This window comes from Bos javanicus, chromosome 4, assembly GCF_032452875.1.
Source record: "Bos javanicus breed banteng chromosome 4, ARS-OSU_banteng_1.0, whole genome shotgun sequence".
NCBI classification, from domain to species: Eukaryota; Metazoa; Chordata; class Mammalia; order Artiodactyla; family Bovidae; genus Bos; species Bos javanicus.
The window spans coordinates 104343663-104369409 of NC_083871.1; the positions used below are offsets into that span (position 1 = coordinate 104343663).

Genomic DNA, 25747 nt, shown 5'->3' on the forward strand with positions numbered 1-25747 from the left:
GCAACAGAAAAGTGGACCAGCAGTTGCCTGGTGGAGAGAGGTGGGATGGAGGAGAGAGGTGGGGCACAGGCATGACAGAGGGGCTGTGAGGAAACTTTTGGGAGTGACGGACACCTCCTGCCCTGATCCGGATAATGTTTTCACAGATGTGTATGGACATGTTAAATCTTCCTGAATTTTATATCTCAAATACATGCCATTTATTTTAAGCCAATTATTCAACAACAAAAAAAAGACTACTTTGAGTGTTAAAACAACAAACAAACAAACAAAAAAGTGATTTAAGTAAATGTTTTGAACTCATTTAACTTGAAAACTACTAGCGAAAAGCTTCCCTGTTGGACTAGTGGTTAAGAATTCACCTGCCAGTACAGGGGACACAGGTTTGATCCCTGATGTGGGATTCCACATGATGCGGAGCAAAAAGGCTGGGCACCAGACCTACTGAGCGTGTGCTCTGCAACAAAAGAAGCCACTGCAACGAGATGCACACACACCGCAACAAGGAGCTCCTGCCCACCTCAACTAGAGAGCCCACGCAGCAGAGAAGGCCCAGCACAGCCAGAGATAAGTAACAAATACGCAAATCTTAAGGAAAAAACCACTAGTTTATAAAAAAAAAAGAGGGGGCACATACATACCATAAGAATGAAAAAGTAGAAAACCCACATCCATCCCAGGTTGTCCTGGATCAAAGACACCAAATACTAAAAGGGAAAAAAAGAAATCACAATATAATCCTTTAAAAATTAATAAAATGAAGTGGCTAAAAAGTAGATGAAACGTGGCTCTTCCAGAAAATGAGAAGGGAGTCAGGGTGTGTATAACGTTTTGCGGTTTGCAGAGCTCCTGCATATACGTGCTCCTAGTAAAGCTTTACTGACAGCCTTCGTTTGGTAAGCTGGCAGAATCCAAATAGAAAATAGAATGGAAGGCCTAAGTCCAAGAGGTCTATATTTTTTTCACTTTGCTCTTAAGAGAGAATGATGAACAGCCTCAAGCCACTTCTGTTTAATCATCACTTCTTCCAGTGACAGGTACTATAACTGATGCTTTTAAAAATAGTTCATCTTTTAAGTATACCACTCATTTTTCAACTACACTATTTGCTCACAGGATTACTGCATGACTTTGACACTCTACAGCATATTCTTTTATTTTCAATTACTAAAAAGTATCCAGTAGCTTTTAACCCATTTTTTTTTTAATTATGGTAAAATACATATAACATACAACTTGCCATTTTAGCAATCTTTCGTTGTACATACAACTCAGCAGCACCAAATACATTCATGACTTTGCACAACCATCACCATTACCTATTTTCAAACTTTTTCATCAGCCCAAACAGAAACTCTGCACCTATGAACTCTCTGCAAGAACTCTCCATGACCCATCTCCTCAGCCCCTGACAAACTCTAATCTGCTTTCTATTCCTATGAATTTGCCCATTCTAGATATTTTGTGTTAAGCAGAATCACCCAATATCTGTCCTTTTGTGTGCAGCTGATTTCACTCGACACAGTGTTGCTACGGTTCATTCATGTTGTAACATACATCCACTCCTTTTTAAGGCCGAATAATATTCCACCGCATAGATATACCACATGCTTATCTATTCATCTATCCGTGGACATTTTAGTTGTTTCCACCTTGTGGCTATTATGAATAATGTTGCAGTGAACAATGGCAAACAAATAACTGAAATTGTCTTCAAGTCTTTGGAGTACAGCATACCTGGAGCGGAACTGCTGGGTCATATGGTAATGTTTGCCTTTTTGAGGAACCATCATAGCATTTTCTACAACAGCTGTGTGGTTTTACATTCCTACCAGCACTGTATGGAATTTCTCCACCTCCTCACCAGTACTTACTACTTTGTTCTGCTGCTGCTGCTGCTGCTGCTGCTGCTGCTGCTGCTGCTAAGTCGCTTCAGTTGTGTCTGACCCTGTGCGACCCCAGAGACGGCAGCCCACCAGGCTTCCCCGTCCCTGGGATTCTCCAGGCAAGAACACTGGAGTGGGTTGCCATTTCCTTCTCCAATGCATGAAAGTGAAAAGTGAAAGTGAAGTCGCTCAGTCATGTCCCATTCTAGCAACCCCATGGACTGCAGCCCACCAGGCTCCTCTGTCCACAGGATTTTCCAGGCAAAAGTACTGGAGTGGGGTGCCATTGCCTTCTCCGCTACTTTGTTCTACTTGGCTTTAATTACAGACATCCTGATTAGGTGTGAAGTGGTAGTTCATGTTTTTCCTTTGCATTTCCCTAAGAGAATAAGGATGCTGAGACTCTTTTCAGGGGTTCATTGACCATTGGTACACATCTGTCATAAGGAGTTGTCCCTATGTTTTCTTCTAAGGGTTTTATTAGTTTTAACTCTTAAAGTTAGGTATAGATCCATTTTGAGTTAATTCTTGTACATAATGTAAGGTAAGGGTCCACATTCATTACTTTGCAATGTGTACATCCAGCTTTCCCAGCACCTTTTGGTGAAGAAACCACTCTTTCCCCAATGGTCTTGGTACCCTTCTCAAAACTCAGCTGACCACTGACACGATCATTTAACCCATGTTCTTTGATCACATTATTAGTAAAATTTTTAAGTGGGAGAAATTAAAGGAGAACAACTGAGTGATTTAGCCTGGACAGCCTCATGTAAAACAAAAAAGCAGAGCTGTAATCACCCATGAGAGGAAGCACAGTGGCCCTCCAAACTCTCTGAATGCTACTTTATCTTTTAAATAGCTTTACTGACATATAATTTACATAATACTAAGCTCATATCACTCAATGGATTTTAGTATACATACAGAGTTGTGCAACTACTACCATAATCTAATTTTAGACCATCTTCGTCACCCCAAGAGAAACCCATTAGGAATCACTCTCCAGACCCACCCAACTCAAAGCAACCACTAATCTAATTTCTTTCTCTATAGATTTGCCTATTCCGGGTATCTCATATGAATGAAATCACATAAATAGGTGGTCTTTGGTGACTAGCTCCTTTTACTTAGCATAATAGAGTTGAAGTTCATCCATACTGTAGCATCTATCAAACCTTCATTCCTCTTGAACTGCCAAATAATACTCCATTAGATGGCTGGATGGCATCACCGACTTGATGCACATGAGTTTGGGTGAACTCCGGGAGTTGGTGATGGACAGGGAGGCCTGGCGTGCTGAGATTCATGGGGTCACAAAGAGTCGGACACGACTGAGCGACTGATCTGATCTGATATGAATATATCATATTTTACTTATCCATTCATCGGTTGATGGATGTAAGGATGTTTCTACTTCTTAGCTATTATAAATAATCATTTGCTGTGAAACACATTTGTGTAAAAATGTTTATGTGGACATTTGTTCTCATCTCTCTTGGGAAAACACTGCAATTTAACCTACTGAACCCCCATTGTGCGTCAAAATCATATCATGCATTGGGAACGCAAAGAAGAAGGACACAGCGCGGTTCTATCCTCAGGGAAGGCAGAGTCTGATACGGGGGATCAGTCAGCCAGTCAGTGTGAAACACCGCGGCAGCTGCTCTACCACAGGCGCGTACCAACTGCTGTGGACACCAGCGGGAGAAAGCAGTGTTTTTCTTGGGAAGTCAGCGAAAGGCTGGGAGAACAAAGCTATTCAATGTGAATTTGGCGAGTGCTAGGGACCAAGTTTATAGAATTTTTGTTTTCATTTTGGCCACACTGTGCGGCATGTGGGATCTTAGTTCTCTGACCAGGTACTGAACCTGCGCCCCCTGCAGTGGAAGTGAGGAGTCTTAACCTCCAGGCGGAGTCCTAAGTTTTTAATATTAAGTCATGAAGTTTGGGGTTTTATACCTCAAACAGTAAGAAATCATTCAAAACTCAACACACCAAAGGAATGAGTAAAGCGAACAATGATTTACTCCTGATTCTGCTTCTAAAACCGTGAAAGTCAGTCTAATGCTGACCCCAAGTTCCTAGTTAGGGATCTTAAGACTAGCGGGCATTCTAACTAGAAAGAAACTCCTTGAAATGCTAATTACAATTCATCCATCTGATTAATGAAGAAAACATTAGCTAAGAAGGAAAACCTAAAATACAGTCATTTCAAAAAAGACTGCCCAATACCCTTTATATGAAGACATCTGAACAGGTGGCCAATAGCATTTTGGCCTGTTCCTACTCCAGAGCATGGCAAGAAAACACAGTTCTCTTACCTTTGCTAAGTGTTCTTTTTCCCCTTTAGTTTCATAATCAAATAAGCTAACACCCTGATCCTATAAATCGCTCTTTCTACAACCATTCAACAAGTACCTGAACGTCTCAAGTGTGCCAGGCACCCTCCCTAGGACTGGGGCGACAGCAAAACACAACACAAACACTGCCCTCGTGACGCGCATCTCACAGCGGGAGAGACAGTAACAAATAAACACGCGCTACGTGACCAGAGAGAGGTATGCGTGCAGTCGGTGGACCTCCTGCAATGGGTTTCCCAGGTGGCTCAGTGGTAAAGAATCCACCTGCCAGTGCAAGAGATGCGGGTTCAATCCCTGGGTTGGGAAGATCCCCTGGAGAAGGAAATGGCAACCCGCTCCGGTATTTTTGCCTGGGAAATTCTATTGTCAGAGGAGCCTGGTGGGCTACAATCCATGGAGGTCACAAAAAGCCGGACACGGCTAACTGAACAACAACAATCTCCAGCAACGTCTGTTCTTGTATTAACTACTCACAATCAGATACCAGTGATCCACCCCCATTAAGCAAGCAAAGCATCAATCTTCAAGGCCATCTAATGACCTCAGTGTCAAAACTACAAGCCTTTTTCCTTCCATTCTCTGTCTCCTGACCTCTCTTCATTTATGATCTGAGTAACACCCCCACCCCTCAAATTCTGGCTTCTGTTTCTGTGACCAGTGGGCATCCTCTGAGGTTTTGCACATATTTTCTTTCCCCATTAAACATCACATCACTGCCATAGTTTCAGATATTTTATCCATGCAGTTGATTCTCAAATCTACATTTTACAAAATTAGCACTTAATGACTGAGAGTGGTATACCCCAGGAGCGACAAATACTCATGACTGTCCCAGAGAAACAATGCCTTTCTGAAGCTGAATGAAAGCAAGAAAGATCAATTTGAATGGTTCTGACAAGGACTTCCCTGATGGTCCAGTGGTTGAGACACCACGCTTCCAACGTAGGGGGTGCAGGTTCGACACCCAGTTAGGGAACTAAGATCCCGCACGCTGTGCAGCACAGCCAAAGAAAGAGAGACAACAGTTCTGACTACCTACAGTAGGCCACTCTTAACCTGGAAGATCCAAACTTTATAGAGTGCACAGGACTCGCCAGGATGGCTTGCTGAAATACAGATCCCCAGGCCCTCACTCAGCGAGTCCACAGTAAGCTAAGTGTTCTGTACTTTAATGAGTTCCCAGATTGATTCTGATGTAAGACATTTATGAATTGTCTTTTGAAACACAGTTGTAGGAAGCAGAGGCAGCATCTCAGGGCAGCTGCAGCGTCCATGGCAATTTCTGGTGGGGGTCAGTGGCAAGAATGTGTGTACGTCTGCGTTTGGAGGGTGGGAGAGCTGGGGCCTGCGTGTCAAGTGCGCGGTAATGAGAAGCATGTGTCTCCTGGCCTCCCTGAAGTGCCAAGTTCAGGCTGGAAGAGGAGGCGGTGGGCAGCAGGGACTGAAGGATCTGTCTGACCAAGTGTTCACTTCTTTCTAGACAGGAAGAATCTGAAGGTAAAAGTGGAGAGGACGAACTGATAAATGTCGAGGGGCCTTCCATGTTAGGTCACTAAGAACCCAAGGCTTTTAGTACAGTGCACTACAGCACAAGAGCGCCACCTACCGTGGCCCTGCAGGCGGGGGCAGGCCCTTCCACCGCTAAACACTCCCTGTCCAGCCCACCCCGCCCTCTCACCTGGCCCACCGCAGCTCCAATGCTTCCGGTTCCATCAACGATCCCAGTGACGGTCGCCAGAGCCTCACTGCTCCCCTGGATCAGCTCCTGACGACCCAGGTCCGCAGAAATAGCAGAGCTAATCATATTAGAAGGTCCACCAATAAAGAACCCTAAAGTCAGAAACAGAACAGGTTCTTATTTAGACACTACTCGTAACAACGCGCTAGGAACCTACTGAGAATTACGTAAACTCTAATCCCAGTACTCTAACTGGTATGTTGGAGAGAAACAGAAAGAAGCGGGCAAAGTTACCTGTAAAAATGGAAACTCCCCCGGATGTAACATCTTAGTTAGCATCCACTTTCCTTTAGAAAACAGACCTTTCTAATCCGGTGAAGTGTGCATTCCCTGACAACTGTCTGCGCTAGTTTATCAAATTCTATTATGGCAGAGATGAGTCAGAGTATCTAACTACCCAAATTCAACCAAACAGTGAGAAAGAGAGAGAGAGGAGAAAAAGCGATTTAAACGGTGCAAGGGGTTCCACCTGCCACTGTTCTCGGTGAGGCTGCCACAGGACTGAGCACGGTCAGGGCCAAGAGTCTCACAGAGCAGCAGCAGCTTCAACTATCCCATGAGCTCAAATTTAAGAACAGGAGTTTTTCTATAACAGGGTCCCTAATGGCACTCAACTGATTCATCTGGGGTTCAAGGGAAGAAATACTGACCAATTCCAACATAGGAGGAAAAACCAGCTATACTGGACTTTTTGAAAGTTGGTGAACTGGTTTCCAACATGGCATTCTTCCTACACCACTTCCGGGAGTGATATGAGAGGGTGTGGGCCGCAATCAAAAATGGGAGGAAATCTCTAAGGGACTGCTTCTGCCACACCAGGACTGAGGCGGTCACGTGAGAGCAGAGAAGCAGGATCCGGGGGAGGCATCTTTCCTTTTACCACCTGAGTTTTCTATAATTAAGGCTTTAGAATAACTCAGCTTGAAGGAGCAATCAGTTTCCTTTTTCCCTTTTTATTTACAGAGGAACAAGACAGTGAAATGGAGCCTGTGCCGTACCTGTGACAGCCATCAGAAGCGCATTGATGGACTTGTCGTTTGGAGAACCTGCAAGGAAAGACACAGGCACGGGGTGATGACGTGAGGAGCGCAGTACACGTGTCTCCACCGAACAGTACACACAGGCCTGGATTCCCATGACCTCAAAGATCTCCCGGAGATAGCAAGCAGATACAGCTCCATCACCGCCTCTCCCGACTCTTATTTGTAATGTCTGCCTCTGGCTGGTGCTCAAGCTACTGTGACTTCTAAAAGCTACAGGAAAACTCCTATCTCAGCAGCATCTTAAGGGACAGATACCAAACCTGCTAATTACCATCTTTGCTCTTTTGAAATCTTGTCCCTTTTATTGTTTTATTGGCTCGAATGCTGCACCGCTGGAGCCTACCCTTGGACAAAGCATATACACTCCCAAGCAAGCTTTTAAACAAACCAACAAAGCAAAAGAGATGCCAGTTTCCTCCCCAATGCAAATAAAACTACGTAATGATACTTTTACCACTGTTCACAGGACAATACAAAGATCCCATTTATGCCCTGGGATCTTTGTGGCTGGTCTCAACCACCTCCCCAGGGCTGATCACTGACTCGAGGCAAGTAAATGCCTTAGTTCTAAGAGATGAGGCAAACAGTTTAACTTCAAGGAAATACTCACGACTGTATCCAACCAGGGACCCGATGGCCAGAAGCAGACTGAGAGCTAACACCGGCGCTCTCTTCTGTAACATGTCGGAGATGAAGCCTTGCAGGGTTCCACCTTTCAGCACAAAGAAGTGTAACCCAATCAACATCTCGAAATTAGCTTACTTACCTGACTCTTGCTTACCACGTACCCTCCACCCGCTGGCAGGATCCTAACCCTGGTCTATCCAACAAGAGAGCTGACTCTCCTAAAAAACCTCCTCCCTAATTTCCTTTTAGAAAGATAATCTGTCAACTCACACGATGGCAGACGGGGACAGACACCACCAGTCAGACACCAAAATCAGGAAAAAGCATCAGACCCACCCTCACTGTTCCTTGCTGTTTTCCCTTCCCCGATCAGCTATGAAGCCTTTTCTTGCTTTCCCCCCGCCCCCGCCCCCCAGCCCCCGCTTTTTATTTGAAAGATAATTAATGAGACTCTGCGTCACAGGTTATGAGTAGTAGTGAACATAAATATTCACTAAAATTAAATGCAGCAATTATGGTTTGGCAAAAACTAATAGGTCAAGATGTTTAAAATAAATTTATGTGGAGGACTTCCCTGGAGGTCCAGTGGCTAAGACTCTGCAATCCCAATGCAGGTGGCCCAAATTCAATCCCTGGTCAGAGAACCAGATCCCACATGCCGCAACTGAAGAGTTTACATGTGGCAGCTAAAGAGCCAGAATACCACAATGAAGACGGAAGATCTCGAGTGCTGCAACTAAGATCCAGCGCAGCCAAATAAATAAATAAATAAATAAGTAGTTTAGAAAAGAAGAAGAGGTGATGTGGATCCTTGAAGCAACACAGTCACATTCAGATACAGTCCTGTTTGGAATCTCGGGGCATTGGGACATCTGGTACACCCTCATCAGAAGTCTATTCAGGACACAGAAGTATGTGCAAGTCTAAAGGCAGCATCCTCACCTTTGGCTCTGAGTCTAAGAATGAGGACACACAAGTTCAGATACAATAACAGCATATCACCTAAGGATATACTGTGTTTTCATGTGCTCAGGGCAGTTTAGTCTGTCCACAGATCTAAATGTAAAGACAGGCTACCAAGGTTCTGCCACAGTCATGTAGGTGGTACCCACTACCATGCATTCTGTATATCCGTCTGGTTTTGAAGATTCCTACTTCCCTGTCTGGGCTTCCCTGGTGGCTCAGTGGTACAGAACCTGCCTGCCAATGCAGGACATGTGGGTGCAATCCCTGGTCCAGAAAGAACTCCTGGAGAAGGAAATGGCAATCCACTCCAGTACTCTTGCCTGGAGAATCCTAAAGACAGAGGAGCCTGGCGGGTTACAGTCCATGGGGTCACAAAGAGTCAGACACAACTGACTGACTAAACAACAACTTCCCTGCATTTCTAGCTATAGCAAAAAGTCACTATTAAAATCTGCTGTGGGGCTTCCCTCATGACTCAGTGGTGAAGAATCCGCCTGCCAATTCAGGAGACACAGGTTCGATCCCTGACCTGAGAGGACCCCACATGCCATGGAACAACCAAGTCCCTGTGCCGCAACTACTGAATCTGCGCCTTACAGCCCGGAAGCTGCAACTCCTGAAGCCCACTGCCCCAGGGCCTGTGCTCTGCAACAAGAGAAGCCACAGCAAGGAGAAGTCTGCGTTCCTCAACTAGAGAGTAGCCCCTGTTCTCTGCAACCAGAGGGAAGGAAAAAAACCCAGGCAGCAACGAAGACCCAGCACAGCCAAAAATAATAAATAAATAAAATCAACTTTAAAAGAATGGGACACACAAGTTCAAACACAATAACAGCACACCACCTAAGGGTACACTGTGCTTTCATATGCTCGGGGCAGTTTAGTCTGTCCACATGTCTAAATGTAAACATTACAGAAAGGCTACCAAGGTTCTGCCACAGCCATGTAGGTGGTACCCACTAACATGCACGCTGTCCATCTGTCTGATTTTAAAGTTTCCCACTTCCTTGTGGATGCTTCCAACTACAGCAGAAAGTCACTATTTAAAGTCTGCTGTGTACAAGGAAGCAATCGTAAAACAAAATAACCTTCCTACCTTTATGATCTGACAGTCAGTACACTAAGCTAATATGTTTCCCTTCTTTGGCTGTGGGCGATAGGTAAAATGAACATAACTCGGATCTCTGACATACAATTAGCTTTAGAGCTAAGCGATCCCTGGGAGTGTACAAAAGGCTCACCCTTAAAGAGACCAGAGAGAGCAACATCCCAGTACATCCCAGGACAAAAGAACTGATCCCGCAACAAAGGACTGAGAAAAAAGAGCTCTATACATCACAGGGCTGCCGCAGGCTGGGTCCTCTTTTCTATGGACTTTTTTTTTTTAAGGAGTTTGGCTATTTACCAGTAGGACAGTTTAGGAAAAAGGGCTGTGGAATAAGTGATAAAACTTTAAATGATGCCAGATTTCATAACCCAATAAAATCTGACTAGTGACACCCTCTTGCTAGAGGAAAAGACGCTTCATTAGCCGTACCTATAATTCCTCCGACGTCGTACCAGATGGACAGCTGGTCAGCTTCGGCCTCCTTCCATCCAAAGTTGTTACTCAGATAAAAGGGCAACCAGAAGAAGAAGGAGTAATTCACTAACTTCAAGCACGCGTAGGCCAGTGAATACTACAAGGAAAACACCCCACTGTCAGTAAGGAACGAACAGCACAGCGTAACTACCATTCCAATACAATTAAACAGCAAAACAAAACAGAAGAGCTGGAGCTGCATAGTACCTGATTTTAAAATTAAATGTTCCTATAAATTCCCATTGCCTGACTTGTCCTAGCCTTCCTCCTCTCTTCCCCCAACTTAGCATCTAGAAAGGCAGTATAATAAGCCTTGGGATTAAAAACACAGAGGACTACTCCCTAATTGTCCCCACTTCTTCTCCTTTTGGCTCTCTGGTAGAAGCAAACTGGTGTTCTGAACCATAAGGCAGGGCATGGACTCACATTTCTTTATTTAGATAAAGATAAAAGGTATTCGTGCCACTGAGGAGCACTAACCATAAGCAAACGAACCCAGTAAACATCACAGCTTTTACTGCAAGTAGCCAACCCTTTCAGGTTCGACTTCCTTCGAAGCTAACATGATGACCAGTGCAGAGCAACGTGCCTGGACGCTAGTTCCAAAGGTCCAAGAAAAGCATCAGCATGAAAACTACTTTCATAGGGTAGTTTCGGAAAGCTCTGAGTCAAAAATGAAAGCAGAGGATCATCACGGGCCTTGTGGCTCTAGGTTGAGGAGTAAGAGCTCCCATAACATGGCAGTGGGGCTGAGAAACCTATATTCAACACATTATTACCAGGAAATCCTGACATTCAGCATCAAAGGAAGAAGGGGGAGGAACAGAGAGACTCACTTCAAAGGGTGTCTGGCTAGTATATTCTCTTCCCTGGAGCTGCCACTTATTCCCTAGGTATCACTTGTTTTAAAGGGGCTTTCCTGGCAGGACCGCTGCCCCCTAGAGAGCCAAATCTCAACCATGAGTGCATTTTGTCCAGACAGCCGGCCACAAAGACAAAGGGATTAAGTTCACTGGATTCCCTTTATACCCTGCCCATGGCGGGGAACAATAGCTTGTGAAATACAAAGGGATAGCAAGGGAGCACCATGTTTAGTCACAACAAATCTAAGTCCTGTCTCAGAAATTAAACTCTTACCAGCAGAATATTTTAATAACTACTGTAAAAAAAAAAAAAACAAAAAACTAATCATTAGCATAAGAACAGGCTCCCAAGGGACATGCATTTCACTGTATGACACGTCATCTTTTGGTTGCAGAACTGTGGGAACTCGAACTTCGATCTGAACTCACGCTTAAACTTTATCTGTTGGCAAGTGTCAGTTCTCTTAGCCTGGGGTAGGGAGAAGGGAGCAGATAAGTATGAAATAGGACAACCAGCAGACTCTGAATCTAGTTGAGAGGTTATATTCATAAAGTACCATTAAACCATAAAATTAAAAAGGTGTTTAATCATAGTAACTCAACACTGCAGACTTCAGGGAGGATGGACTGGTAGGCCTTCTATCCACAGGAAGGGGAACTGAGACACAAGGAAGAGCTGAGTAACACCAGAGACATCGCAGAGCCTTAGTGGGTAAGCTGGCAGCATAACCTAGGCCTCTTAACTCCACTCCTGCACTGCTGCTGCTGCTAAGTCACTTCAGTCGTGTCCAACTGTGTGTGACCCCACAGACGGCAGCCCACCAGGCTCCGTCATCCCTGGGATTCTCCAGGCAAGAACACTGGAGTGGGTTGCCATTTCCTTCTCCAATGCATGAAAGTGAAAAGTGAAAGTGAAGTCGCTCAGTCGTGTCCGACTCTTAGTGATCCCATGGACCGCAGCCCACCAGGCTCCTTCGTCCATGGGATTTTCCAGGCAAGAGTACTGGAGTGGGGTGCCATTGCCTTCTCCCCACTCCCATGCTAGAGGCCCAAAACACCAAGACAGAAAAACTGTGGCAGAATGGATTCAGTTTAGATGTTAGGAAAAAAACCTGACTGTGGAGGTTATGGAAACACTGGAATACACTACCAAGGGATACTGTGGAGCATCCTGCTCTGGCCTTTTATAGAAGGGCAAACTATTTTTTTCCCTAGAATGGCAAGAACATCGTCAAAGAAAATAGACTTCACCACTCAAGGCCCTCTTGATCTACTTATAATTCTGTAAGACTTCAACAGGCCAAAAGGCATATATTAAAAAATACCCATCTTTGCCTTCTTACTCCAACTCTAGTATCAGGGTCAGCAAATTGGGGCCACGGGCCACTTCCGGTCAGGTCCACTGGTTCCATGTGTCTGTGGAGTCCTCTGCTCTACTGAGCTGAGTGGCTGTGGCAGAGACTGCACAGTGGCCCCAGGGCTGAAAACATTTACATCTGGCTCTGCACAGAAAAGGTACCAACCCTTGCACTGGGTATCAGATACAAGCTCAAGTGGTGTCAATAAACAAGCTGAGGGCCACTGTTCCCGATTCCTCTGGACATATATTCCCGAAATAAAGTCTAAAAGAGAAGCTAACTGCTTCAAGGTGCCGTATGCCCGGCAGTGCTACTATTCAGGCTATGGTATCTCCCAGGCTTCAGTGGGGAGATCTGAACAGTCCTTACCGCTATAACTCCAGGAAGGCAACAAGCCTGGTAGAAGCTTATTGCCTTGACTTGGGTCACAGTATTGCCTTCTTGGATTGAATAATTAGGCTCAGCTTCATCTTCGTTTTCAGCACCATTAATTAACGGCCTGTGCGAGTCTTCTTCAAAATTGTCTTCTGTCTCGATACCTGGGATACCTACAACAACAGCGACAGCCACACTGAGAGGGTGCCTGCCAGGTGCCGGCACTGTGCTAAGTGCTTTACACGCACCATTACTTGTGAGGTCCATGCTATTTTCATTTGCATTTTACAGAAAAAGTTACTAAGGTTCAGAGTCCAAGGTCAATCAAGGTCACAGAGCTAATGAGGAACAAACCCAGGACTCAAATTCTCCTTTATCTGGCTTCGAAGCAGTGTTTTTTCAACCACATCACGCTCTCTTCTCTTTCATACAGAAAAACTCGTTAATTACGTACTATTAAACTGACGTGTCTCTTCAGTAAGACTCAAAAGACAGAAGAATCATACATCTATCTGCTTCTGTGGTTTCACTTGTATGTTCTGCCTGTACAATCTGTATTTAACCACAGATAAGTATTTCACTGAATTATTCTTCTGAAGAAAAAAAGATCTGTCTCAAGAAGCGAAATTCAAAATCCTTCCATGCTAATTTCAAGCCAATGTCTCCATTATAAAACCTCATTTGCAAATGATGAGTTTTCCCTGAATCTATAAAAAGGTGAGCCTCACTCCCTCAAACATTTGCAGCTGTGCCAGGCGAGGCTGTGGCGTCGACAGGACACAAAACAGCAAGACTGCTCTTTTAATTTACTGAAAGGAGCCCACAGTTCTCCTAGGGAGAAAGATCTGGGCTGTTCCAGCCTCGGGTTTCTCTTTGCCCGTGTTAGCAAGACGATCTGAGTAGAAAAGCAGCTTCTCTCACCGATTTCTTCCGGTGACACCAGGAGTCCAAAGAAGATGATGATCCCACCAGCAAACTGCACGGCCGCCGTCACCAGGAAGGCATACTGGGGGGCGGGAAGGGGAGAGGTGCTCCTGACACATCGGGGATGCTCGTTAACCACACAGTCGTTAGAGACACACGTGGAGGACGGCACGACCGGGAAGGAAGTGAGTGCCGGGCACCCGGCCGCTGCCAGGCACTGAGCTAAGTGTTTTACTTGTTTTCTCACAAGTTTTTCCCAGGGACTCTGTGCAGCTCAGAGAGGATAATTAAGGTCTCCTGGACACCGAGTGGTACTATTACAACTGGGAAGTCAGAATTAGCTCCAAGAATAGCGCTCTTGCCACCACTCAGCCTCACGCAACAGACAGTATCTGCCCTCAAAGACAGTTTCCAGTTGAGGGGGGTTACACACTACACACAACATTAATTAATAACCTCCCTGGTGGTCCAGCAGTTAAGAATCTGCCTTGCAATGCAGAGGAGGTGGGTTCGATCCCTGGTTGGGTAACTAACATCCCACATGTCGTGGAGCAACTGAGCCAGTCCAACTGCTTTGTCGCCTGACGTGACAAAGACTCTTGAGTGCTGCATCGAAGAACCCACACAGCCAAAACACTAAATAAAGATAAATTTTAAAAAGAGATACCACACATTAATATAGGCAGCACGGAGGTGGGTAAATGAGAAGGCTGAGTCCCCATAGGAAACATACAGAGGAACTGAATCTGGAAGAAAAAAGCCAAGGAGGTTGAAGGAGGGAGACAGTGCTTTAGGGAAGGGCTGAAATTCCTGGCAAGTGACCACCTTTCCCAGCACAACTGAAGCCACCAGGCGGGAGGGAGACGGGAAGCCTTCTGCACAGGGGGAGCTGAGGGTTGTGCTGGGGGTCACAGGGAAGAACAGTGTCCTTCCGACGGTCCAGGTGAGACACTCGAGAGCCACACGGCATCAGTGAATTTTATTTAAGAGAGAATGGAGCCTGAGGTGTCAATGAGTGTTTCCAGAATTCAAATCTGGGAGGAGCCCATAGGGTGACCTGAAATTCCCATTTGAGCCAATTAGTACAGTCCAGGTGTGAAGCTAAGAAACCTGGGAAAAGGTGACTATGAACACAGGAAGGACTTCCCACTTCCCTAACTAGACCAAAATTCTTCAAGGACCAAACACTTGGCAAGCTGTTTAAAACATGTTACCTACTTTCTAAAAGAGCAACTTACTTTCAGTTATTAGGTTTGGGGTTTTGTTTTGTTTTGGCTGCACTGCATGGCTTGAGGGATCTTAGTTCCCCAATCGGGGACAGAACCCACACCCTCAGCAGTGAAAGTTTGGAGTTCTAACCACTGGACTACCAGGGAGTTTCCAATTATTAGGTCTTTGAACAGGCAATCCGTTGACATGAGCCATTCGATTTTTTTATTTGTTGAACATATAAGCACTGTTATTTAGCTTGTACTTTCCAAAGTTTGTTTTGGAAACACACAAGCCAATACAATAGATACTCTTTAATTCTTCCTCCATTTCACATAAATGGCAATACTCAACACACGGTTATCTTTACTTAACATATCACTGAGCTCTATCCCAGTCTGGACACGCAGGGCTGCCTAACTCTACTTCACAGCTGCACAGATTCCACTGAATAGGTGTTTCGTGGTTTAACTACTTCCCATTTGGTTGACATCTGTTACCAATCTTTTGCTATTACAAACAATGATGAAGCAAATAACCTTGCAGATGTACTCTTTGTATATGATGAAGTATACTCATCAGTCAGATTAATTCACGGAGGTCGAACTGCTAGGTCAGAGCCATTATAATTCTGATGTGTTAGTCGCTCAGTCGTGTCCGACTCCTCGCAACCCCATGGACTGTAGCCCACCAGGCTCCTCTGTTCATGGGATTCTCCAGGCAAGAATACTAGAGTGGGTTGCCATTCCCTTCTCCAGGGGATCTTCCCGACCCAGGGATCGAACCCAGGTATCCCACATTGCAGGCAGATGCTTTACTGTCTGAGCCACCAGGGAAGCCCAGTTAAGTGACTGGGCTTTTGACAGACATTCCTACATTGACCCCAAGAGGAGTTATTTACTCACCCACCCTGCAATGCCTGATGTTACCTCCTAGTAAACATGGTACCAAACTTCTGGACTTTTTCCAATCTAGTAAGGATACGGTGTAAGGTTTTTTCTCTCTCTTTTTTTTTTACAATGTAGTTTTAATTTGCATTTCTCTACCACTTAATACCTAAACTCCTATAAGGGCAAAGATTTTTGGCTCTTTGGGCCAAGGCTCTATCCTCTACTGCCTTGGGGCACTTAAGAGGAACTTAAGAATATTACTGAGTGAAGTAGAATATCCTGTCATATGTTTATAAGCCATTTCTCTTTCCTTTCCCTGAACTACACATTCAAATGCTTTACCTTTCTTTCTGTGTGTTGTTAGTCTTTTTCTTTATCAATTTGTGGGCACTCTTTATACATTAAGGAGATTAGCTCTTTATCTGTAACATGAGTTGCAAGTACTTTTCCCCAAATGATTATATGTCTTTAGACTTAGGTGTTTTTCCATGACTAATTTTTTTTAATGTGTTTTAATCTACCATAAGCTTGTCCACTCTTAATACAAACCCTGCCCCTCCCACACACAGCACTAGGTCATTTTAAACGGTCACAGGATTACTTCCTAAAAATAAAACATATATTTATATACTGAAGAAAAAACTAGGGAAAAAAACACTTACCTCATAACCATACTGCAGAACAGAAGAAGCTAGACATGCACCCAAAATATTGCCCACGGAGGCACAGGCACTCCAGAGACCAAAAACAACTCCTCGCCTGGGATGGGAACAGAGCAGAACAGAAGACAACACAATCAGAACAGGTTCTGTGTGCAGCTCAAGTACAAAATGGCCACACAGCGCAGGCTCACATTACACAGAATCAATGTTCCATTTCAACATGTTTTTTCCCAAAGTACACCCAAATGGCGAAACACTTAACTGGGTAGCTCTCTTCTTCTAAGATTTTATTATACTGAAGTTCAATTGGGGGCCCACTCAAAGACACTATTCAGAGAATTTAAAAAGACAAGCCCCGTGGATTGGGAGAAACTATTTGGATGCCACTTATCTGACAACAGACTTGCTGCTGGGATGTAAAGAAATCTCAGAACTCAATACTGTGAAAGATAAACAATGCAATACAATTCTAAGGAGTTAAATCTCTAATCATCTCAAATACAAAGTTTCTGAAAAGGGGGCAAAGATTTTAATAAATGCTTTACACACACACATGTAAAATAAGATGCAAACAAGCACATGAATGGAGAAGGAAATGGTAAATCCTTGCAGTATTCTTGCCTGGAAAATTCCACAGACAGAGGAGCCTGGCAGGCTACAGTCCATGGGGTCGCAAGAGTCAGACACCACTTAGCGACTATGAAAAGATGCTCAGCATCATCAAACATCAGGGAGATGCAAATTAAAATCACAACAAGGTACCACTACACAACTAACAGAAGAGCAAAGTCAAAACGCACTGAGCACACCAGTGCTGGCGAGGGTGCGCAGCGCTAGAGCCCTTACACTGCCGGGAGGAATGTAACGTGGCTCAACCACTTTAGAGGGAATTGCCAGTTTCTTAAAAAGATAAACATGCTCCTACCATAAGATCCAGCCATTCTACTCCAAGGTATTTATCCAAGGGAACGAAAGCATATGTCCATACAAGGGTTTGTGAACAAACAAGCACAGTGGCTTCAATAGTAAAAGCCAAAACCTAAACACCTAGATGTTCACCAACTGTGATACAATGGATGACTCCTTGGCCATAAAAAGGAATGAACCATTGATGCAGACATGGATGAATCTCAACATTACTGTGCCGAATGGGAGAAGAGAGACATGAAAACATACTGCAGGGACTTTCCAGGTGGTCCGGAGGTTAAAACTGTGAGCTCCCAACGTAGGGGGTACCAGTTTGATCTCAGTTGGGGAACTAAGATCCCACATGCCACGAGACACAGCCCCCAAAAATCAAAAACAAAACCGGAGAGGGAGACAACACTGTACAGTGAAAAAGCATGTTCAGAAGCCACTTCCAGCTGTGCAGAGTGATGGCCAGCAGCTCACGGCCCAGGCTCGATGCTGTCATCTGGAAAGCGCTGTGCTCCTCAAAGGCCTGGCTGCAGTGGCAGAATTGACAGTTGGGGCTGCAGAGGTGTATCTACCAGTACCACCAGCCTCGATGTGTCCTAAAAAACTATGATCCCAGGACTTCCCGGGCGGTCCAGTGTTTAAGACTCCGAGCTCACAATACAGAGGACACGGGTTTGATCCCTGATTGGGGAACTGAGATCCTGTATGCTATATGGCGAGGCATTAAAAAAAAACAATGACCCCTGACAACGGGAGGAGGGATATGACTCACATTGTAACAGCTTTTCAGGGCAATGTCGTCAGTAGATTATTTAACTTTTTTCACTTGGAAATCAAATGATTTGAACTAGACAATCTCTACATTTTCATCAGGACGATAATGCCCCAAGCCTTTAAAACACAAAACCTACCAAGAGGATAAAGGTCAGGGTCTGAAAAACACGCTGATCAAAGACATTTCGGAAGAAACTCGCTGAAAACAACTGTGACTGTAAGTTGTCACAGTTTTACTGGTACTTCGTGGTTTACTGCGACACTTCACAGGAAGAGTCACTCTGTCAAGTGCAGCATCAATTTCACTTACTAGTTGTTATTCACTTAAAAACAGAATGTCTTACTTTCAAAAGTAAACTGTAACGGCCTTCCTGAACATGCTGTTTGTCTTTGTGACTGAAACCGAGAAATAATGAAGAGTTAAGACTGTCCAAAAAAAAAAAAAAAAAAAGACTGTCCAGTCACTGCTACCGAACACCCAGTGTCATCCAATCTGGAAAAGCTCAGGTAAGGATTATCTCAAAATGATACATGTCAAAGTGATCATCTTGAAATAAAAGCATTTCAGGTGGTTTTGCCTTTATTTCTCTTTGTTCATTTGAAATAGCTGGTTTTGCAACAATAATCAAGTAGCCTTGGTATAATTTTCAAAAATCATGACTGGAAAGACATCACCTTAAAATTTTAATACAAATAAACGGCACACAAACAGCATCACCTACTCCAAAAGAAAACTAAAGTATAAGAGGGGAGGGACTTCCCTGGTGGTCCAGGGGTTAAGAATCCGCCTTGTAAGACAGACGATGTGGGTTCGATCCATGTTTGGGGAACTAAGATCCCACATGCCGCAGAGCGACTAAGCCCGTGCACCTCAACTACTGAAGCCCATGCCCTCTGGAGCCCACACGCACAACTAGGCAGTTCCTGCACTGAAAGGAAAGATCCCACAAGACGTGACAAAGATCCACGTGCTGCAAATAAGACCTGGTGTAGCTAATAAATAAATTTTTTAAAGTATCACTGGGGAATTAGTACCTCCGAAAATCAATTCTATTAAACCACTGACAGCAGAGTTGGAAAGAAACATAAATCACTAGCACAGGGCTTCCCCTAGTGGTACAGTGGGTAAGAACCCACCTGCCAATGCAGGGCACACGAGTTCAACCCCTGGTTCAGGAAGACTCCACATGCCGAGAAGCAAGCAAGCCCATGCGCCACAACTACTGAGCCGGCACTCCAGAGCCGGAGAGCCTCAACTACTGAGGCCTGTGCGCCCACAGCCTGTGCTCTGCAACCACAGAAGCCGCAACGAGAAGCCCATGCACCGCAACTAGAGAAAGCCCACGCACAGCAACAAGGACCCAGTGTGAGCAAAAACAAACAACAGTATTAAAAAAAAACAAAAGAAGTCACTAGCACACTGAACATAAACATTATTTCACAACAAACACAGATCATCATCGACAAGCACCATTACTCCCACTAGGAAACTGGGGAAGCTGGAAGACCGAAGGGAGCTGCCTAAAGCATGCACTGATCACCATGGCAAGTGGGTAGTATCTGATGGGTACATTGGCCCCTAGGTAAGAGAGTAAACAAAAAAGACAGAGCTATCAAAGAAATCAATGTGCGTTTCACAACACATGAATATTTTATCCAGGACAAAAGCTAGATATCCAAATTAACAGTCCCTGAAGGCAGAGAGCCATAAATGACGATAAACAACAAAGGCAGAGTGTCACGAATGGTAATGAGAAACAGAGCCAAGTCTCTGGATATCTCTACTTATTTTCTTTTTTTTTTTTTTTGAGTTCATTGGAAAAAACTCTACTTATTTTCTATCTGTAGGGTAAGTACGGGTCTTCCTGCGTGGCCCAGAAGATCCGTCGCGGGTGCCCATCCATATGCATGGCCCCCATCACACACAGCAACTCACATACGACTGATAAATAACAGAAGGTTTGGGGGGAGATGGCCAATTTAACTAAGGCCCGAAGTCTGGCCAATTCTTCGTCTGCATCTTCTTAAAGCCTTTGCTCTGTGACTCTAGGCAAGTCCCAAGGACAACTTCTGAGCTCAGTTTCCTTATCTTTAATTTTAGAAGGTCAAACTAGATCACCGAGTATCAAAAACAGGGAAGGCAAAACCCACAAGGAGATACATGATGAGATGACATGCAAGATTTCTATTATTACAATGTGTTATTTGTGTTCTCTAAAGATTTGAAAAAAAAAATTGAGATGTACTGCCTCGGCCACACTCAAAGTCTGACCATAGTCAGAACAGTGCTGTGAACGTGTCTCACGGGCCAGACCTTCACTATAGAATCCACACTGTCTCCAATGTCCGTTGATGTGAAACCTCCTCTCTCTGCTATTCTCAACTTCCTAAAATAGAGGGAAGACACGGGTGGTGTTGAAAAGATCAAGTGATGGGCAGCTGGACACAGAGGGGTAAGGGGAGGGGGGTAGGACAAACTGGGAGAACAGCACTGACGTATATACACTGCCATGTATAAAGCTGACAGCCGGGGGAAGCTGCTGTGTGACACAGGGAGCTCGGCTTGTGCTCTGCGATGAGGCAGCGTGGGGGAGGGTCCAGAGGGAGGGGATATGTGTACACATACAGCTGATTCACTTCACTGTAACACTGTAAAGCAATTATACTCCGTAATAAAATTTTAAAATTAAAAAAAAAAAAGGATAGAGAGAATTGACTCTGACAAATCTGAACAATCGGATATTAAAACTATCAAACAGGGAAATGAAAGAGGAAGAAAGTGGCATACCCAGCTTTCCCAAACCAGTTGCCCATAACAGCAACGACGCAGGGCCAGCCGGTGGACTGCAGCAGGCCGTTCACGATCCACAAGCTACAGTACAGCCCCTTGTTGTAGAAATGCAGCCACTCCGTGAGAGTGCCAAAGACGAACACCTTAGGGAAGAAGAAAGAACAAGATGCGGGTCACACCCACATGGACACCCCGACTCAAGACCCTCCGTGATAGACACATTCAATGTCTGGAGCCTGAGAGACTCGCAGTAGACTCTTCAGATGCCCTTGCTCAGAGCGGCCCCGAGCAAGATAAGCATCAAACCACCCCTGACAGAGAGGCAGAGACGGCAAACAGCGTAAAACGTAGCGAGGACCATCCCTCCAGCTTGCATCTTCCACTCTAAAAGACTGAGCCCCCATTGTGTGACCTCATCTTACATCTATTTCCCTTTCTTCCTGTTTATGGAGGACGGTAAAAAAGACTACTGGAGTTCACGTGTGTTGATTTCCACCATAACATGTGTAAATTTCCAGGCACATTGTGGGGGCCAGAAAGCACCAGCTATTTTTACTAACTATTTTTATTTTTACTAACTATCACTATTTATGGTGATACTCAGTGTATCACCATAGCTTGTGACTGACTCAGTCATTCGGTGGCATGTATCAAGTGACTGCTTTTTTCCAGGCGTTCTGCTCAGGGTGGGTATTTTATTTGTAGTCAATCTCCTTTGGGAATGTTTGGCATGGGCTTAAAAACAGGGTATGTCTAATACTGTATGATTCCAGTTACATGACATTCTGCAATGAGGGAAACCATAAGGAAAAATGGGCAGTGGTTGCCAGAGGCCAGGGACAGAAGGCAGGTGGCAGTTACACGACTAGTCACTTGTCAAAATTCAAAACTGTGCACTGAAGAGGGTGAGTTTACGGACATACTTCAGCTTTTATAAAAGTGTGTTAAAAAAAAAAGAAAGAAAACATTGGGTTGGCCAAAAAGTTCATTTGGGTTTAGGAAAAAACCCTAAACCAGGTTTTAAAACAGTCTCTACATATATGTGGGTGAGCAGCTTATGAATAAGGTGCTTCAATCTCTGAAATATAAAGGAAAATAATTTTTTCCCCATATACCAATGGCAGACATTGAAAAACAATTAATAGAGTCTAACTAAGCTCCATGCTTTTATTCAATCAACAAACGCTTGTGAACAAATACAGATGATTCTAATATGGATCCTGCCCTCTGGAGCACTGAGTACGCCAAGAACCATTCTAAATGCCCCCCACACAGTGATTCACAGGACCCTCACTGCAATGTTGGGTGCAGGTATTGAAAAGCGGAGCCTGAAGCATGGAGAAACCACAGCTAGAAGCTGCAAGGGAAGGCCTGAAAGCCTGGCAGTGCAGCCCTGGGGCGTCTATGGTCTCCACCACCCTGCTGTAGGCTCCTAGGGGCAATAAGCCTGACCTGAAACAAGCAGGCTGAGCAGCAGACAAAGGAAGTGCCTCCGTGGAAAGTCAGGGGCGAGGGCTCAGGACAGGGAGTGACAACTTCCAGGAGCCGGGTGGATAAAGTCAGGCATGAGGAAACAAGGGTCATCTGGCCAGTGACTTGAAGGAGACACTGAGTTAGACTATGAAGAGCTGAACGGAGGACACTGAAGGCAGGAAGAAGAGCAGGAACAATAGCAGTGAGGTAGAAAGGAGCAGGATGCGTGAGGGCCACGGAAGGCAGCTTGGTCTGGGAGAGCAGAGGGCTGACACGCAGGGCAGACGTGACTGCAGAAGTGAGCTGGGGCCAGGTTCTCGAGAGCAATGGACGCCACTCGAGTTACACTGTGACCTTTGTTGGTGACTGAGAATCAAGGAAGGGGTGGGATTAAAATCACACTCTCAAGATGTCCCTTAACCAAAAAGGCACCAAAGGGATCAGAAAACCAAAGATTCATTTTACTATTCTATAGACAGAAGTAGGGGGCTTGCTTGGATTCTAAAATTCCTGGCCAAGATAACAGTAACTGGAATGAAAACAACAACACTTTTCAACTTACCACTAATGCAGAAGAGCACATGCCAAAAGACAGAACCCATCGCAAATTCAGCCGATCCCCGACGATACCGCTGATGAAAAGGCCCTAAGAAGAAAGCATTTCATTTTACAGCTCTGGGTAACAACACAGCCTGGAAAAAGTACGATACATTCTAAAGCAAATGACGCAAACAAAACACAAAAATTAAACCTCACTCTCGTGCTTAGCCTAACCTCTTTATCAGTTTCACCAGTGTTTCAAGAAATGACAACTGCTTCTGCACACTGTAAACATTTCATGCACCAAGACAGTGTAATTCAGGGCAAATTTTCCTTCTATTTGACCCCCCATAACTGCCTGAGACACCTAGGGGAAAAAAAGAATAATTATAATAAAACAAGCACACAAATATACTGCATCTTCTAGAACAGATGAACTCCAACATCAGTATCTGCTTTCCCAAAGGGATTCGTCTTAGCTATTTGCATTCTGAATGAAGATGTTACAACATGTCCTACGGAACAGAAGCGACGGGGCCATGTGCCCTGCCTGTTTCATCTAACCCTTGGGCTTCATCACACCACGAGGCAAGGAGTACAGGGAGGCACAGACGGTAATTAGCTGAAGATAAGTACAAGTGTTCTGCTTTCTGTTTTCCTCCCACTGAGTGGTAGGAATTAAAAGGCTGAGCTCATGGCAGGACGTTCTGGGCTTCCCTGGTGGCTCGGAAGATAAATAATCTGCCTGCCAGTGCAGGAGACCTGGGTTCGATCCCTGGGTTGGGAAGATCCCCTTGAGAAAGGAATGGCAACCCACTCCAGTATTCTTGCCTGGAGAAGTCCATGGGCAGGGGAGCCTAGCGGGCTACAGTCCATGGGGGTGCAAAGAGCCAGACACAACTAAGCAACTAACACACACACACACACACACACACACACACAGCAGGAAGGCACAATTAAGAAACTAACACACACACACACACACACACACACACACAGCAGGAAGGCAGACCAAAAAGCTAAGGGCAACACACTTCAGGTTTCTGCCACAAATATGTAAAATGAATAAATGTCTTAACTAAATACCTGAATTCAGATACAGGTGTTTCTAATAAATTGACTATATTATACATATAATAGATATATTGTGGCTCAGCTGGTAAAGAATCTGCCTGCAATGCAGGAGACCTGGATTCGATCCCTGGGTTAGGAAGTTTCCCCTGGAGAAGGGAAAGGCTACCCACTCAAGTATTCTGGATTCTGGCCTGGAGAATTCCATGGACTGTATAGGCCATGGGGTCACAAACAGTCAGACATGACTGAGTGACTTTCATACACACACACATAAATTTAGATGATAAACATCATAATAAATGTTTCTCCCTCATTACTGTCAACCCTTCACTAAGTCAAAAGAGGCACCCGCCCGTGTTAGAGAAAATTTTATGTCCTAAAGCTCCAATTTACAGGGTGTTATGCTATACACAGGGTTTTCCTGGTGGCTCAACAGTAAAAAATCTACCTGCCACTAAAGGTGGAGAAGGCAATAGCACCCCACTCCAGTACTTTTGCCTAGAAAATCCCATGGACGGAGGAGCCTGGTAGGCTGCAGTTCATGGGGTCACTAGAGTCGGACATGACTGAGCGACTTCACTTTCACTTTTCATGTTCATTTCACTTTCACTTTTCACTTTCATGCATTGGAGAAGGAAATGGCAACCCACTCCAGTGTTCTTGCCTGGAGAATCCCAGGGACGGGAAGCCTGGTTGGCTGCTGTCTATGGGGTCGCACAGAGTCGGACACGACTGAAGCGACGCAGCAGCAGCAGCAGCAGTCACTAAAGGAGATAAGGGTTCAATCCCTGAGTCAAAAAGATCCCCTGGAGTAGGAAATAGCAACCCATGCCAGTATTCTTGCCTGGAAAATTCCATGGATGGAGGAGCCTGTGGGGGTATAGTCCACGGGGTCACAAAGGAGTCAGACACGACTGAGCGACTAAACAACAACCTTATATACAGTAAAGGCAGAGAAGAAAATCTCTCAATTGTGTTTCACATTAGGGACCTAATTTATTCTGTACTGCTCCAAATGCCCAGACAATACCTGGAAGTTACAGAACGAAATGCAGTTCAATATAAAAAGCTATGATCCCTAATTTTTTTTTAATTTTGCTGCACCACACAGTAGGTGTTAGATGGGGATCAAATCCCCATCCCCTATACTAGAAGCACAGAGTCTTAAATGCTGGACAGTCAGAGAAATCCAGATCACTGATTTTTCATGGCACCTATCTTTTATCTCCTAAACCTATTTAATCCTATAGACAACTATATTATCATCATAACTCAATAGATAAGGAAACGATCCAAAAAAAAGTTAAATTCCATTTTGATACTGAGTATCATAGCTACTTGCTAGCAATGAGCCACCATGAGACCACAAGACTTCCTCTAATACTTCCTCAAAGGCTGAAGGAGAAGCACCACTGGATGGGATTCTGTACCGAAAAGGGTGGGCTGAATGATCCAACATCTGCTCCAACTGTGTGTGTCTGTAAGTTTCCTCTTCCCAGAAGGGACATTCTAATAATCACCCAAATAAGCACGTGCAGATGACTTTGGGGCTTTCACATCACATGCACGGCTGCTGCTGTTTAGTTGCTCAGTCATGTCTGACTCTTGGTGACCCCATGGACTGTAGCCTGCCAGGCTCCCCTGTCCACGAGATTTTCAGGCAAGAATACTGGAGTAGGTTGCCACTTCCTTCTCCA

General features: G+C 44.8%; 1 protein-coding gene across 13 annotated transcripts in view; it reads right to left on the bottom strand.

Annotated features, from left to right (window-relative positions):
- Positions 1–25747, bottom strand: part of SLC37A3 (solute carrier family 37 member 3) — a 69529-nt gene that overhangs the window by 14974 nt on the left and 28808 nt on the right. For 11 of the 13 annotated variants that reach the window (XR_009736058.1, XR_009736057.1, XR_009736054.1 and 8 more), the window contains exons 5-14: positions 22999–23082; positions 20961–21106; positions 16481–16577; positions 13717–13801; positions 12790–12968; positions 10155–10296; positions 7638–7739; positions 6983–7030; positions 5925–6076; positions 642–707 (exon numbers count right to left, since the gene is read on the bottom strand). Coding sequence is in view for 8 of the 13 variants with exons in the window: in XM_061414891.1 (XP_061270875.1) it covers positions 642–707; positions 5925–6076; positions 6983–7030; positions 7638–7739; positions 10155–10296; positions 12790–12968; positions 13717–13801; positions 16481–16577; positions 20961–21106; positions 22999–23082 (1101 nt within the window). In the remaining 5 variants the exon portion in view is untranslated. The remainder of the gene's footprint in view (positions 1–641; positions 708–5924; positions 6077–6982; positions 7031–7637; positions 7740–10154; positions 10297–12789; positions 12969–13716; positions 13802–16480; positions 16578–20960; positions 21107–22998; positions 23083–25747) is intronic. The other 2 variants (XM_061414894.1, XM_061414893.1) reach the window with 1 other exon arrangement.